This window comes from Dermacentor andersoni, chromosome 8 (genome assembly GCF_023375885.2).
Source record: "Dermacentor andersoni chromosome 8, qqDerAnde1_hic_scaffold, whole genome shotgun sequence".
NCBI lineage: Eukaryota > Metazoa > Arthropoda > Arachnida > Ixodida > Ixodidae > Dermacentor > Dermacentor andersoni.
The window spans coordinates 76,954,420-76,970,902 of NC_092821.1; the positions used below are offsets into that span (position 1 = coordinate 76,954,420).

The 16,483-nt window shown below is 47.0% G+C and overlaps 1 protein-coding gene across 5 annotated transcripts in view; it reads right to left on the reverse strand.

Annotated features, from left to right (window-relative positions):
• Positions 1 to 5,794: 5,794 nt before the first annotated feature.
• LOC126538696 (uncharacterized) overlaps positions 5,795 to 16,483 on the reverse strand; it is a 98,710-nt gene continuing 88,021 nt past the window's right edge. For 3 of the 5 annotated variants that reach the window (XM_055074949.2, XM_055074951.2, XM_055074948.2), the window contains 2 exons: positions 8,614 to 8,751; positions 5,795 to 6,065 (listed from right to left, as the gene is read on the reverse strand). In XM_055074949.2, the coding sequence (XP_054930924.1) occupies positions 5,850 to 6,065; positions 8,614 to 8,751 (354 nt within the window). In that variant the 3' untranslated portion in view covers positions 5,795 to 5,849. The remainder of the gene's footprint in view (positions 6,066 to 8,613; positions 8,752 to 16,483) is intronic. The other 2 variants (XM_055074952.2, XM_055074950.2) reach the window with 1 other exon arrangement.

The window sequence follows — 16,483 nt, forward strand, 5'->3', positions numbered from 1 at the left end:
TAGGGAGTCTCACCTTTTTTCCTGACATTTGCTTAAGCCATGCAATAGGGCAATGGTCGCTCTCTACCGTGAACTTCGTGTCTTCAATATAGTTTACTAGGTTTTGAGCGGTCCATATAGTGACAAAACACTCTTTCTCCGAGGTGTTAAACGCCATTTCTCACCGCGTCAGTTATCGACTGACATAGCACAGGATGCGCTCCAAAGCATTCGTTAAGTTGGTCAAGGACGACATCGAGGCCAGGTTCGCTGGCGTCACGCCAGACAATGAATCTTCGGCAAAAGTCTAGTGAGAGAAGCACTGCTCTTGAAAACAAGGCTTCCTTCTCAAAGCAATCCTCAGATTCCGAATAAGGCTCCACAAATCTTCTACTTTTGTGCAACTCGCGCACTAATATTTTCTTATATTCGAGAAATAATCCTAGAGAAATAACAAAGAACACATTGCGTAAATGACGCGCTCGAAACTAAACGAAAATTGGGGCGTATTTCTAAATATTTCCACGCAGGCTCTAAGCGATACTCAGAACACTGTCGTCTTATGAATATACGTGCGAGACACGCACAGACGCCCTGCTTCTCTGTGTCCGAGCAAACCACGTCTTAAAGCAACAGTACAAACACTTCCTAAATTATTCGGTTAAACAACGGCTCCGCTAACTAACGCCTCATTCTCCCAAAGAAAAAACCTCGCGACCACTTATGAAAAGTGAATTGAGACTCAAGCGCGCCACTACAGGCCTTCAACCAAAAACCTAGACTTGGCGGTGCAAGCGTATCTCACAAAAAAAAAAAAAAAAAAAAAGATGAAGCTTAACCGCTTTAAGGAAAGAACGCCATATCGATAAAAATCAGTTTTAAAAAATTATGTGCGCGCAAGCTTTCTCTTTCAGAATGTAAGTGGGCTACTCAAGCAATCAACCTAAACAAAGTTTACAGCTCTAATACCGAAAGGATCTCTCGAACAAAAAGCGTGTAACTTGACACTATAATGAAAGAAACAAGCAGTTCCCACACAACACGTACACCACATTTCATTCTAAACACGCTACGACTGCGTCATATCTTTGAGCAGTACAGGAGGAGGACGTTGTTTGCAAGCTCTTGTCAAATTTGGAAACCGTGCAATACAAAGAGCGCAAAAGGCATTGCCCAAGCTAGAGGCGTCAGATACCTTCGTTCTGTCAAGATGTCTTTTTGACATTGGTCTGCGAATTCACTGCCTAGTATGGCCAATTTGCATCTCCAGAGCGCCGCGCTCTGCCGGCTCATAAGGTTGCACCTCAAAAGGAACCCAACGTGGGGGAACATGAGTGCCCCCTGGCTTTTGTCCTCCTGCGTGCCGAACGTCGCTTTCTTTTCTTCCTCGTCTTGCGGCTCGGACACGCACTGACCTGAAACATTCCAAGCGATAAACCCGGCTTTCTCTTTCGCAACGGTGGATGGATGCATGAAAAAAACTTTATTGAGGTCCATCGGAACATGCACTAGCATGTAGCGGTCCGCTTCCACGTCGGGACAGAAAGAACTAGCCTCGCCGCCGCGTCGCGGGCCCATTGGACTGCCCAAAGGTCGGCTTCGAAATCAGGACTGTGTAGGGCAGCATCCTACGATGGCCACCTCTTTTAGCACTCTTCGGTTTACGCTGGCGCGTTACCATCTCTACTGCATTCCTGAATTTGCGACACCTTGTTCTTTTAGCACGCTATCTGCTACAAGTTTTCGAGTATCTTTTCTTTCTTCGCTTTAGCGACTCCACAGCCAGATCAACTTCCTGAAATTTTAACGGCGAATTCGGAAAGATTTCCTCCTTCAGTTTAAATACGTCTCCTGACCTAGCTGTTTTGTCCTGTTTCTTTGCACTGTGTTCGTCGTCGTAAATCAGCGCCGGACTTTCTTCATTAATTTCTGTGGGGGAAATCGGAAATATTTGCTCCTCCAACTTAAATACGTCTCCGGAGCTAGCTTTTTCATGCTCTGTTCTTGTGGTTGGCTGCCCCCGAGGGCAAGATTGCAACCGTGGAGAAGGCTTTTGATCTTTCAGGGAGCTACTGCTCTGTCACTGGAAACAACGATTTGCCATATGCTCATCGGCCAGCAGTGCAGCGCTCTTTGCATGCACACCTTCCACTCCGTCCTTTACAGAAAGGCGCGTGTTATCCGTCAGGGTCTCATTAAACCACTCTAAACAGTTTAAGTACCCTTTTACTGACGTTATCCGCCCCAGGTCCTTTCACCCACTCTGCAAAATCATTCTCCAGGCGAGACGCAAACGCGACAAAGCTCTCGGTAGACTACTTCGTTTTGATCTCGAAATCTCCTCCGAAATGCCTTTGCGGAGAGCCTTTATCTTGCGAAAAAACTTGGGCTTACTTAGCTATGCACGCCTGCCTAGGGTGCACTCAATAAAGTTACAACTTGGGACGCTCCTCCTGACAGATACTCAAGGAACCTCTCTGGCCAAGTGTGCTGGTGAAATAATCGCTTCTCACAAATCCATTCAAGATTAATCAGGTAGAGACCGATTTCATCGCCTGTTTTGTACGGCTTTCCTTTGAGGCAGAGCCGCATCCGCCCTGTGCGCTCATCTCCCTTGCTCTGTTATTATTTTCACCGGCTCAACTTCCGCCCGCTTTTGTTACATCTCTCCCTGCCACTTCTCTTCCTTGTTGTGTTCCTTCTCTTCCTCCGTTCCTGTCTCTCACGATTTATCTTTTCCAAGGCATCCGAGAGCTGGTCCTGTAACTCGTCCGTGTAACTGCTTTTTGGTGCTCCTCATTCAAGTTTGCTCGAGTCGTTAAAGACTCCACTGTGATGCTTCTGCCTTACTGAGCAACGAGAAGGAGTTCTGCAGATCCCGGATTCACAGAAGTCACTCTTGCGCCCACAGTTTACCTCAAGCACCCAAGGTTCGTCTCTTTCAGCGCCACGTTCGCACGTCCGCCGATCGCAGATCGCGGGGACTACCTTTTTCGGCTCTTCCGTAAAGTTTCCTCAAGTCCTGGAAGACTCCATGCTGTTACTACAATGGTTGTGCCTGCCTGAGCCACCCAAAGGACCCCTGCTGATTCCGGATCCACGGAAGTTACTTTTCCGTCTGCCGCTTACATCTTGCTTGCGAAGATCGCCAGGTCCGTCGATCGCAGATGGTGCAGGACTGCGTTCTTGATCATTCGGCTGTCAACAAGTTTGGTTTATCTCGAGGTGCTTTTTGTGCCAAGAATCCACCAAGAGCATCGACGAGTACTAGAGCAGTGGGCACGAAAGAAAAGGGGTTTATTTTACATAAGTTACACTGGCTTCTGGAACACAAGTCCATTCCAGGCAGGAGCATATTAACCGCCTTACGTCACATCAGGACATAGCATCAGGCCCCGCACACTCTCAAGTTCAACAAATGGCCACAGAGGGCGAAAAATCAATCGAGGCGTGTTTCAGCGTAAGCGCGCAAGTGGAGCTACTGTAATTTGGTCGCATACTTTAATTTGTGCTTTTTCTGCTAGGGGCGCTGAACATGCTGAACTTTTTGCTTTGCACAAACCATTGACATAAACAATCGAGGTGTCTGAGGATGTTTTTTTATCTCAGGAAAATAGGCAGTTGGTTCTTTTTTTTTAATTTGATTGTTGAAGCTGCTCTTTAGTCATAGCGTCAAGGTTTTTGTACTTGATTAACCACCGACAGCCTATTGGTATCGATGTGTTTCCTGGCCGTTGGCGTTCGAATACTACGGCGGTAAAACATTTTCGAAAGCATGCTGGTTTCGTCTGCGAGTCATTACATAGACTTGCTGTAAAGAGGTCTACTCTTGGCAAAAATAGTGCCTCATTTTGTTTAGGCGTTGATTATCATAATGAATGCGGCGGAGGTTGAGGGAGTACGCTTGAAGAAACGTTTTTATGCCGTTGATCTCCATAACACCGTAAGTACGCAAACCGATGTCACAGAACACCCGATGCATCATTGTGTGTTCTCCGTCATCGCTTGTTTGCTGTACGCCTACTAATTCTTCATTTCTTCTTTAAGTGTTGTATCCTCCTTTTGTCCTTGTTCTCTTGTGCTTCACTTACAGTATGTCGCTCTGTCAGCTGTAATGCGCATTTGCAAAACCAATACGTTCGATAAGACGCAGTGGTTATCATAATTTCACTACAGATGTATTAAGCTGGCACATATGGTTCAGATACAAATACCTGTATGCGGACTTGCACGACGTTGATGTGGAGATTAGGATAATTATGACGCCCGTAAGGAAGAGGCAGCTGATGGCCGTAAGCTGTTGCGTTCTTTCCGCCAAACTACCCGGCCTGGTAGTGCTGTAAAGATGCTGTATGAAAGTGACACGCGGTGACAGGGAAATTATTATACTTAGCAGCCGACCATACGTTTTGTAGCTGAGGTCTTTTTTGTGCGTTTGTGCTGCCCTTATTAATGAGCCATTTCTTGACTATGTTCTTGACTATGTAACCGCCTTTGTGTGGATGCGTAGACGTGTGCTTTTTGTTGTACTTGTAAAATGCAAATAAAATAATTTCAGGCTTACTCAATCTTTGGTGTCGTGTGCGTTTATTCCAGTCGAGGCCATCGTGCCACCTGGAAACCGCATTCTGTCAGTAGCCCTACACGAAATGCAACAGCTGGAGCACGGCGGCACAGCTCGTGGTAACGGCGGCGTAATAAACGAAACACCACTCGGGATGCCCTTAAAAGTCAGTTCAGAGTGTGCCTTAAGTCGATTTTACTCAGCGCTACATGTATTCTGCTGCGCCTTGATCGTGCTCCCGCCAGTTTGGTTGCTGTGTGGCAAACGTAGCGCCTACATATATATGTAGGCGCTACGTTTGCCACACAGCAACTAAACTGGCGGGAGCACGATCGAGGCGCAGCAGCCAGAAACCCAGTAAAGCCACAGAGCACCTGGTAAAGCGGCCATACTGTGCAAAACCCCATTTCCGTTTCCTTTTGTACAGCGCCACCTGTGGTCGCATACTTTAGTTCACGACGCCACCGCTACGCTTATTTCCGTAGCACTGTGGAAGGTACAGTTTCCCTTCTCTAATTTGTATAGGTGTTCTGTGATAGCATCCTGACTGCTTGGATGGCATCCGTTTTTGATCCTGTCGTCTTCCCTGGGCGACTAGACTAGGGAATCTGATGAGTATATCGCGGCCAATCACAATCGTCGAATCAGTCGCAATATCCCGCCAAGAATTTGATGCTGTTCCGTCGAACTCCGCCTCCGATGGTATGGAATAGGTGACCGTATAACAACCTGGAAAGCCAAGGCCGGCGCCGTTTTTCGTCAGCCTTTTGCAGTGTTAGTTCAGGCTGTAAGTACACGTAGAGGCGCCTTTTGAGGCCCCGTCAAAAATCGGTGTCAGCGATGCGTTGACTTCTGCATAGGCACTGATGAATGGGCCGGGTTGTTTTGTGCCAAATGGCCAATTATTGTCGTTGGCCATGTTCATACGTAAGATCCTGCACTCAGGCGTTAGAAAAAGTAATTCATCGAGGTGTGAATTTTAAAGATTTTTTTTATGCGCCAGCATCAAGCAGTCTCTTCTAGACGACCGAAAAAATTAATAGGAAGGTCATAACTTATCCGTCACTCAGCTGGCCGGTATTTTGCGGAATGATTCAGTGGTATGAAATCAAGAACATGTTCTGCAAAAGTGAAGAAAAAATAATTTACGCTATCATGGTTTCTACTCGTGCGAAATGGGTTGTTCCATTTTATGTTATATATACGAGCTAGTAAGAGAGACAGGTTACAAAACAATCAAAATACTGAATATTACATGTGCCAGAACGAAAGCTTTAATGACTGAAACTATTCTTCAGCATAAAGATTAATTCTGTGTACGGTAATGAGCATGAATGCATGAGTACGGCGTCATGCGAGGGTACTCGTTGATAGCTTGGGCAATGATCCTGAGGTTCTCAGTGCGAGTGTATGAACCATGCAGCCTGAGCCCGCAATCGCTGGGAGCGTAATCGTAGTTGACGTCATAACCAGCGATGGTGTAGTCATATATGTCGTGGTTGTACTTGGTGGCGGAACAAAACTGCATGGACGAGAGCACAAATAGAGCACAGTTAGTCTAGGCGGGTTCTTTTATGGAAACGTACGCTTATTTATATGCTGCTCATTCTACGAAAAGGTGAACCCGCAATAAGACACGGATACTCTACAACGGACCTCATCAAATGGTAAAGGAACGCACGCACCTTCTCCCTTCCACATACATATCACACCTGTACACACGCTCTCTCTCAAGCAAACATACACAAACACAAATATACACACATGCACACATGTTCCAAACAAAAGTCAAAGGGCAAGCGCTACTCAAATCTTTGTTCAGCGACGCCATGGAAGAATATTTCTCCAATGTGTGCGCATGACGAGCTGCACTATCACAAAACGCTGCAAACATTTGTTGGTAATGCCTTTCTAATACATGCCTCAAGAAATACAGTTTTTTTTTTTCAAGTAACAAACAGAACATGGCAAAGTAATTATACGCAAGCCCGCGCAAAGTGATACTTGCACCTGAATTAATCTTCAGTCGACTGCGACGTTCCCCATTTGAAAAAGTAAAACATTGTTGGCTACCCCGTAATCGATGCAGATGAAACATGAAACGACAATCGGGAAGCCAGACTGATTGGATGACGGTAGCCATAAGCTTAAAATGGATGTAGTGCATGTTCGTAACGGCAAACCCCACAATACTACACTGCACCACGCCATGCTGTGTACTGTTCCATATGCAATCTTTCCAGCCAGAAGAAAACAGAATGAAGGAAGCATGGCTGGCAGCGAAAGACGCCAGGGAGGCAGAGACCAGCTAGAAAAAGAAAAGCGCCTGAAAGAGCCACGACGAAATGTCTCAGCGAGTCTGGATTCTTGCTCGGTGATCCCGACGCCGCCACTGAGGAAAGGGCTGGCTTCATGGAGTGCTCACTTGTCAGGGCTGGCTGCGAGACGTAATGCTTTCTCCTAACTTTCTGCTTCTCTTATGAAAACCATGCAGTGCTTCTAGACGCCTCCGGCGCCACGGACCACAGCGGTGAAGGCAGTAGATCCGCAGCAAATACCGGATCCAAGATTTGAAGTGTATGGTGTCCTGTATCGGCCTTTTGAACGTCGCTATCGGAAATGACAAAACTTCAGCTTACTATAAGTTACAGCTTGAGTGATATTGTGAACAAACATAAGAAGGAATTCCGAAGCAATATTTTTTTAAACTTGTTTGGGACTAACAAGCGTACGTAATGTGGTACTGTACAAACGGTGGGAGGACCTCGTTTTGTTCTCGGAGCTTGTCCGGATGCTCCCGTTTGACTCCCACGATAACGGCTGTAGCGTTTGGCTCAAGGTCACTTGAAGGTCGTCGACAGCAGCAGCTAAAAAGTATTTCATGCTAATACACATATGGATTTTCTGCATACATTCGCGCTATATTCGGAGGGATAAATCGTTTTTCGCTAACGAAGCAGAAGCGTCGCTGGTGCATTCCGCTTCGTTCGTTCTTCACGCTTTGTCCTTTGCTTGGAGTGTGCGCGTGGGTATGCGCTTATTCATTAGGCCACGGATGCATCTACTAGGATCCTGCGAAGTTCCTGTAAGAGCTGCTTACCGTCACGAGCATCGGACCTCAACGGACGATGATCGAGATAGGGGGCGCTGATGTTGGGAAAGGAAAGTTTGGGAATCAGCAAACGGGTAGTTTATGCTGCTCCTGGTTATTTGCTTCATCTCTTGCTCTGGGAGGGACTTGTAAATGCTGTCAGTTTTCTTTACCGGCGGAAACCTTCGAGGTGTGCAACCGTTTAGCAAGGCGCAGTGAAATGCGTGACGCTTGACAAACGGTGACAGTTTAGGGTAGCGGCTTCCCATGATTTATATAATACTTTTCGTTTTCTTCGCCGATGTTAAAGTGCCCGTAGGCATTGTGATAGCATGGATGTCAACGTAATTTGTTCAGTTGGATCAGCTCCGGTTAAATAGCAAATTTTGAGATTCGCTGTTCTGTTTATTCCATCATTAGTATAGAATCTACACTATATTTTATGTATCACAATTAGCATGCAATAAAAGCATGAGCGTGTACACATTGAGGCGTTTAATGTTTTAGAGTTGACGGTATTCGAAGATAAACAAGATGAGAACAGTGCCTGTGAATAATCATGCGATAGTCTCAGTTGGGGTATATTTATGCAAGGCTGGAGGATATTGCTGGGCCTCCAGAATAATCAAACACTTACTGATCACATGCATGGAGACCAACGACAACTATGAGATGATAGCAATTCTTCCCTTCCATGTAAAAGGGAGGGCTGCAAACCGATCATTCACGACTTCGTGCCTCGCTGGCGCGGAAATTTCAAGGTGCGGTCAACGCCATAGTCTCGATATTAACTAAAACTGGTTTATCACCCGGTCTTGTATTAAACTTTCTTTTCAATGCTGTAGAAGCACCATCAAACATTGAATTTCAGCCTAAACTTCGTTTTGAGTACACCTTTAGAGGCTCCCTTTCTAGCTCGTTTTCGAACAGACTGAATGCCTATTGGCGTGAGATATATCGACTTTCTCTATTTGCTCACCCTATCTTCTATGGTCCACCAATTTTCAAAAACCAGCGTTTTCTTTCTCCCTCGAGACTTATCGTATGTAGCCGCATGTAAATCAGCGTACTGTATCTCCATGTGTTTCAAGTATGCCGAATCTGATTCGTTGCAAACCTGGAAGAAAATAAAAACATAAGGTCACTAAAAAAATAGAAACTGCAGTTATTGCACCGCAAAAAATTACCATTACAAAAAATATTGTATTTTGTATAGCGCACATAAATATCGGTCTTTCGCAGGATCACAAAAGCTACTAAAGAATATCATTCACTCTGCAAAGCACGAATTGTTCAACGACATTGCGTCATTCTCGTTCTCCTATGCATGATTCTTTAAAATCATACAGCTTTTTCATAAGAAGTGTAAATGCAGAAAAGGTGGCGTTCCTAAAGCGGAATTCCTAGGCGAGTCGGACACACCTTGCGGACAAGTTACATGAGCTGCAGAAGACTAATGAAGAGAATTTATTAAAGTCCCTTTAGTACTTCTTTTGGAGTCGTTGCTTATGTAGTGAATTTCGAGGCACTCCTATTTTGTCGCACATTTTTTAAATCCTGAAAGTCGGATAAACTAGAGGTACTCCTCATTTAATTTCAACGGTAAATCCAGGCAATATTGTAGCCTACCGACATGGTAGCATAGGAAAGGCGGGAGATCGTCGAGAATCTGATCTACCTGTCAAGCACAATTCACGTCGCCCATACAAGGAGATTACACTAGATTCGGTGACAAGCAGCAACAAATAGAACCGTCGTAAACATTCGGGTAAGTTCGAAACATGCAGGCGCGTCTTGCGCTGAGCGGTAACTTTAAGCTGTTAGCGGTCGAAATTACTTACCCTTTGCCCGAGCAAAGGGTAAGTACACGTGTCAATGCTGCCTTCTGTGATCTTTGAAATTTTATGACACTCTTTTCTAATTAAATGCGATTTTCAAAATTTAAGTACGGGTACCATGAAATGGGACGGCCTCTAAATTTGCCACGTACGCATGTGCCCACAAGGAAAAAATATAAGGACTGAATTTCTGACGTTTATTCATTTGAAGCTCACGTTGCTAAGCAAAGTATATCCGTTTCGCCCAACTTACATTTGCCAAATGGCGTGTTCCCAGAGTTTATAGGTTTTTATAAAAATCTGTATGCTTTAAAGGAAAACGATCCTCTACGGAAGACAAAGAACATGAAACATACTGCCCTATAAATATCTAATATAGCAAATTATTTGCTTTGTAGAGTCCAATCCGAACCGTTATCGCATATCACCATGCTCTTCAGCGCATGAATGAAGGAATGGCTGCAATTTTCCTCACTATCAGAAGCAGCAAACCGATAGTTGGTGAACGAAAACACGCAGTAAGCGTTTTACTGCTGCGTGCGGTCTACTTTGTTGCAATATTTGAAGATGCCCCCGAGCAACCCTATTTAGCGACATCATTAAATAGACAGGCTCGTTCAGCAGCTGTAATGTAGATGGCCAAGCATATTATGATGGCCAGGGAAACGCCGACGCGGCTCATTTACGCGCAGGTGCGCTAACGTCGGGCTCCGCAGTTTCTATGTTTTCGTGGCGGTCCAGTTTCTGCTAAACGCCCAAAGTGCACATAATTCCATCCATGAATTCAATACATCCGGCGATACCGAGTTTTTCCACCTAGGACCGACTTCGGTGGATTCACGACCGAAAGAAGACTTCCATCACGTGGAAGCCGAGATAAGCCTACCGAGGAGTAAAGGACGGCGGCGATAACTAAACCGTCGACACCGGCGAACGCGCACGATGCATCAGCGACGCTGACGCAGAAGGCGGCCCGTACACGGTCGTCCGGAGGGGACAACAGCTCTGCGCGTCCCTCAATGAGCCGTGAATCGACTGCAGAAGAGCGGATGGATATTTCCGACGCCCAACCACGTCCGAAACCGGCCACTATGGTCAACGAGCAAGCCGACACCGACTCCCAACGGTGGACCCGCACGACAGCGCACTTCACCGTAGCCTATGACGAGGGCTGCGGCATTACCCGTCGTCGTTGCTTAGTGGCTATGGTGTTGGGCTGCGAAGCACGAGGTCGCGGGATCGAAGGTCCGCCACGGCAGCCGCATTTCGATGGGGGCGCAGTGTGAAAACACCCGAGTACTTAGATTTAGGCGCACGTTAAAGAACCCTAGGTGGTCTAAATTTTCAGAGTTCCCCACTACGCCGTGCCTCATATTCAAAAAGCGGTTTTGACACGTAAAACACCATATCCTAGTTAAATTTCTTTAGAGCTGGAGGACGGCGCCATTTTCCTCCAAACAAAGCAGCAAGCGAGGGAGCGCCAACAAGTGCCGAGGAACGGCCCTCGTAACTCAAAGGAAGACAAATCAAAATCTCACCATAGATTCAGAAAATTCCAAAAACTACCACCACCGCCGCACGACGCCTTCAGGGTGATTAAACGACCCGTCCAGGTCCTACCGATGCGGACCCTGACAAGCTCAATGTTAGCCTACGCGCTCATTGAGTTTGTCCAAAAGGAAGTCACAGGAGAGCAGTTCTTGCTACGCATCAAACCGGCTCGAACATCGCGATAGTGTCGACCCCATACCAAGACGTGACAGAGCACTTGCGCAAACTCACATCGAAGGTGGTAAACGGCAGGCCACACGTGGTAAACGCGTACGTTGGCACAGACGAGGGGGCAGTACGTGGGGTCCTTCATGGACTGCCGCCTCGCACTCCACTCGAAACCATGAGGAGAAATCTCCGCGACCGTATACGGAAAACGTTGAAGTGATCGAAGCGAGAGTGCTAGGAGAGTCTAAAAGTGCGATTATCACCTTTTGTGGAACTTTTGTCCCCCGAAACTTGCATTATCAGGGGGGCGAACGCGCTTGTTACCCGTATCGCAACACGGTACAGGTGTGTAAAATCTGCCAACAAGTCGGACGTCGGACCGCCGTTCCCCGCAACCAGAGCTTGCAGTCTGCAAAATCTGCCCAAGAACCAACTGAAGGGCACGACAGCAGCCCGCGGTGCGCTGCATATGGTGGAGAACACGTGACTGTGGACTGCAGCTGGAGAGAACAACTAAAGCCAGCTCAGCGCTGCCGACCATGATAACCTGAAAACGCAGAAGAAGGGAGACAACGCCTCCGTATCCTACAAGCACTGTCCAAGATGGCTCGCATCCGAGGACGAAGAAGCGTGCTACAGTAACTACCTAGACCTTCCGAAAGGGATAAGGCAAGATCGACATCCCAATCTAGGTCGAGATCAAGATTCCGCGCCAGATCAAGAACGAGATTCCAAGACCTTGGAAAGAACACCGAGGTTCTAGCCCACTCAAAACCCATCTTACAAAACAAACAACAGTCCAAAGGGGCTTCTGGCCAACCAGTATCGGTGGCACAACCGCATGTTAGCTATACTCAGGTCGTATCTCCCTATTCCAAACGAATTACTCAAAATCCAGAATATCAAAGAATAATTGAAGAAAACCGCCTTCTAAAAGCTAGCCTGGCCGAGATTACGCAGGAGCTGGCCGCTCTCAAAAAATCTAAAAAACCAGAGGTAGCCATGGCCAGACCAATAACAAAAACCCCGGAGCAGCCGGAACCAACCGGCGATAGCAAACGGCTTGCCTTAATAACACAACAGATCCTGCTCCTGCTCACATAAATATGCACACTGAAGCGAGCGGTACACGAATCGATCAATTAGCAAAAAAATTACCGACGATTACGTTACTTCCTAATGCGAAATTTGAGCGCAGCAAATAAGCTGTTTCACCTTTTCGATAGATTGAGGCAAAGAAATCGAGCAACACATGTATGCGCTATCACAGAATTTTTTTTTTATTTTTCACACGCATTCCTTTAACAAAGACTCCACTAACAGTTCTTGACAGTCATGAAGGAAGCTTTGTGGTCGGAGAAATAGACTGATATATGTTCGACTTGGTACACCAATGCTTGATTCTCAAAGACGAGATCTATACAAGTGCCTCGCGAGGTTGTCACAGCCGTGGGACGCGTTACGAGCGAGAGGAACGGGATGTTCTCCCGCATAAGTGTTAGGAAATTGCTGTTTGTCTTTATGTCAACATTAAAGTCCCATCGGTCGTCTCGCTCATGGCTCAGAAAGAACTGGCAGATAATTTCGCAGTGGCGAACGGCAGCGGCAATTTCGGCTCGGGCGGTGCACATATACAGATCCGCCGCCACCGATCTGGCTCTCTGATTGCCACCGCACAGGGCGAACGGCAGCGGCAATTTCGGCTCGGGCGGTGCACATATACAGATCCGCCGCCACCGATCTGGCTCTCTGATTGCCACCGCACAGGGGTTGCATTGGAGGAGGAGCGAAGAAAGGAATTAAGTTCGAGCCGGCGCTTTGACAACCGGAGACTCGCAGGAAGAGGGGGGAGGGGGGCGGCGTGTACACCCAGCGGCAAACGATGGGGGCAGAAGCGCGCGCAGCAAGCGGACAACACGATAAAGGGAGGAGGGAAGAGATAGCAGCGACTGACTGATGCCGCTGACGCCGATAGTGAGTCAACCCCAGCTGCGGAGTTGGTTTCAGGGACAACGCCGCCGATGCCGACACAAACAATATGATACCCTCGCTTCCGCAGCGTTAAGAACCAGGTCTAGCCGTGGGAAGGTGGTCACGTATTCGTCGACGTGCCGGGGCCTACGTGAAATAACCGGCGCGTCGGCAACTGAAGAGCACCCTATCCGCCACACAAGAACAGGGGGGGGGACCCTTTCCTCCTCTTTCTGCATGGCGGCGACGGTGTTCTATGCAGTCACGTTATCTTGACTCTCTAGCGGCGTCAGCGGCATCCAGCGGTATCAGTCGATCGCTGCTAGCGCTGGGGGGATGAAAGGGGGGCGGAGCTGGTTACGAGGCCGACGACAACGCCGACGACGACGCGAAACCCAGGAACGGACGCCAAAGAGCTGCGCTTTAAAACAGCCGCCCGCAAGCGCACTAACGACAGCGCCGGGGCTGCGACCCACCGTCCAAAAGCTCTGGAAACGGCGGATAGCGAAGTCACCAATCATGGCTAGTTATGGCAACAGATTACCCGAAAACCTCGAGGTATGACAATGGAACAGCCGCACATTGAATAACAAACATGCTTTTCTAATACAATACACAGAGTCGGCACCAATCCCGCGAGACATTATATGCATCCAAAAAATTGGCAGTTGGATATCAAAGGTCAGGGGTTACGACACTCATTGGAACCCCGTTTTCCCGCAAATCGCTGGTTTTGCAAAAACATGATGTTGCGCTATCTGATAAGCACATGCCGGTCTGCGAGATATAACACCAGATAATCACGATATAGCCATACAAAAGAAACAAATAAAAAAATGATAAGGAACGCTTACACTCTGCCCAGGCAGAAGCAAATAGACATCAGTCGCCTCGTGGATTTTACGAGGGAGGAAGCTTTGAGGGGAGACAAAATCATCATACTTGGGGACACTCACACTGGGTTACCCGAACGACACACGTAAAGGGAAGACACTATTGGAGTCAACAATACAAAGGGTCTGGAATTAATAGTAAGCCGAGGAATGCCCACTGGCACGGGCAATAGCGGAGCACGAGATACGACACCTGACCTAACGTTCACCAACGACCCGAACCGACTCATGCGGACAAACACAGAACAAAACTCAGGCAGCGATCATAACATAATACCATTAGCAATAAACTCCCGGAAATTAGAGAGGACTACAGGCTCCGCAATGATAACGGATTGGACGACCTCTAGGGCGCAACAGGACCGACTACATGGAGAGGAAAATGTGACATCCTGGGCCCTATACATTAGGACATACATAGAAAAACAACAAGAAAGGTAAGAATCACAACCGAAGCACCGGCACTTGACAGGCGTCTTTGTACTTAAGGGAAGCTCGACGCAGTCTAACTAAGAGATGGAAAAGACAAACCCACAACAGAACACGGGGGCAATCCTTCGCCTTCGTAGCATGATGGATCCCGCTATTACGAAAACAGCCATAAACACAACGCTTAAACTGCTAGAGAGTGAATTGACGGAAACAAACACTCAGCTAACAGAACAACTTAAAAGAAATCTACGTTGGCGCAGCGGCGAACCAATGGTACCTCAAAACGAACTACGAAGGCCTGCCAATCAGGTATTAGCCGAGTCCATAGTTGTAGCAGAGGTGTACGCAGCCGCCCAGTCGTTTAAGAAAAACACGGCCCCCAGACCCCATTAAATCTTAAATGCACTGATCCGTAACCTGAATCACAATACCCTCACCCAGATCCCAAATTTTTCAAAAAAAAAAGGTGCCAGGGCTAGAGCGTCACAACATAATTTCGGACGCAACTGGGACACGTACTATACAGACGTGCGTAGCGTAGTCACAAACAAATGAGGTTTGTTACTACAAATCAAATCAGCGCGATCACAACAACCTTACAAACGGTATTGGTCTGCACGGCAGAATCGGCAGCCAAAGCCTTGGCCATCCGAGATGCCGAACACAAAACCCAGGGTGCTCTAGTCATATCCGACTCGCAGTCAGCATGCCATCAATACATGGCGGGAACTGTATCGAAAATTACAGCGAAGATTCTTGGAACACGCATGCAACAATATCAAGCGATCACCTGGTGACCTGCACACGTGGGGCTAGAGGGTAACGAGAGGGCAGACGGTATAGCTTGCGGAATATGAGAGCCGATCAAGGTTTGCGAAGAACCTCCGATAAGCCCACGCGACATCCTGGATGCACAAAGAAAGGCCGAAATTCAGCCGGCTAGACCCCATAATTGATCTGAGGCAGGCTAGGGACTGGCGCCGACTGCAAACAAACGCGTACTCGAACCTATTATTCTTCAATAAAACACATCCAACGGAATACCCGAACACATGTCCGTGGTGTTAGGAGTGGGCATCTTACGTAACGTCGTGGTGTACACTAAGGCCACCTGAAATTAACTAAACTTTGTTATGAACCAACCCACTTGAAAAGCAATAGGAGGCTTAGCTTGCGAGCAAGGATCGGGAGAGCCAAGTTGCTCTGCTGGACCATGTCCAGCGAGCCGCTCAGGCAAGTGGAGGGCTGGACTAGGGGATTCATATATTTGTGCCCTATTACCCCAAAGTAACATAAACTTTCTACTACTACTATGATGTCCACGCAATCCAGCAATATTAGGGGCGTTGTTGGCAAGAACACACTCTCTGAGCATCATTCTCACCTACACACGTTTTACAACACCGGGACATGTGCGCTGGCATTTAAAAAAAAAATTACAGGCTCTTTCAAGATCTCTCATAAGAGGTGAATGGCGAAAGCCTACCCTTACTCCTCTTACCATTCGCCTCTTTCTCTTTGCCTCTTCAAGGTGTTATTTCTCTTTTCCTTCTCTTTGCCTCTTCAAGATGCTATTTCATAGTCATTTCTAGTCATTAAGGTCGTTTCAGTGATTATCAATCATTGCTGCTCACTAGTGAGCATTTGTCGTCATTTGTAATCAATTGTGGTCATTACAAGCCGTCGTTCGACATATTGGTGATTTCGTAGTCATTAGTAGTTATTACAAGTGATAATTAGTCAGTACTGGTCATTACTAAGCATATTTAGTCATTGGTAATGAAATGTAGCCGTTACAAGTTCTCGTTGGACAAATTGATCATTTTATAATCATTACTAGTCATTACAAGTCATTATTAATCTCTACCGATCTCTATTATAACGTTAACTTTGAATCATTTTTCATTCTTTAATCTGTCTTCATAGAGCGTAATGACGCTCCAGCTGACACTTCGGCGGTCACGTCCGCTGACACAAACTTCACCAGGAGCCTAGA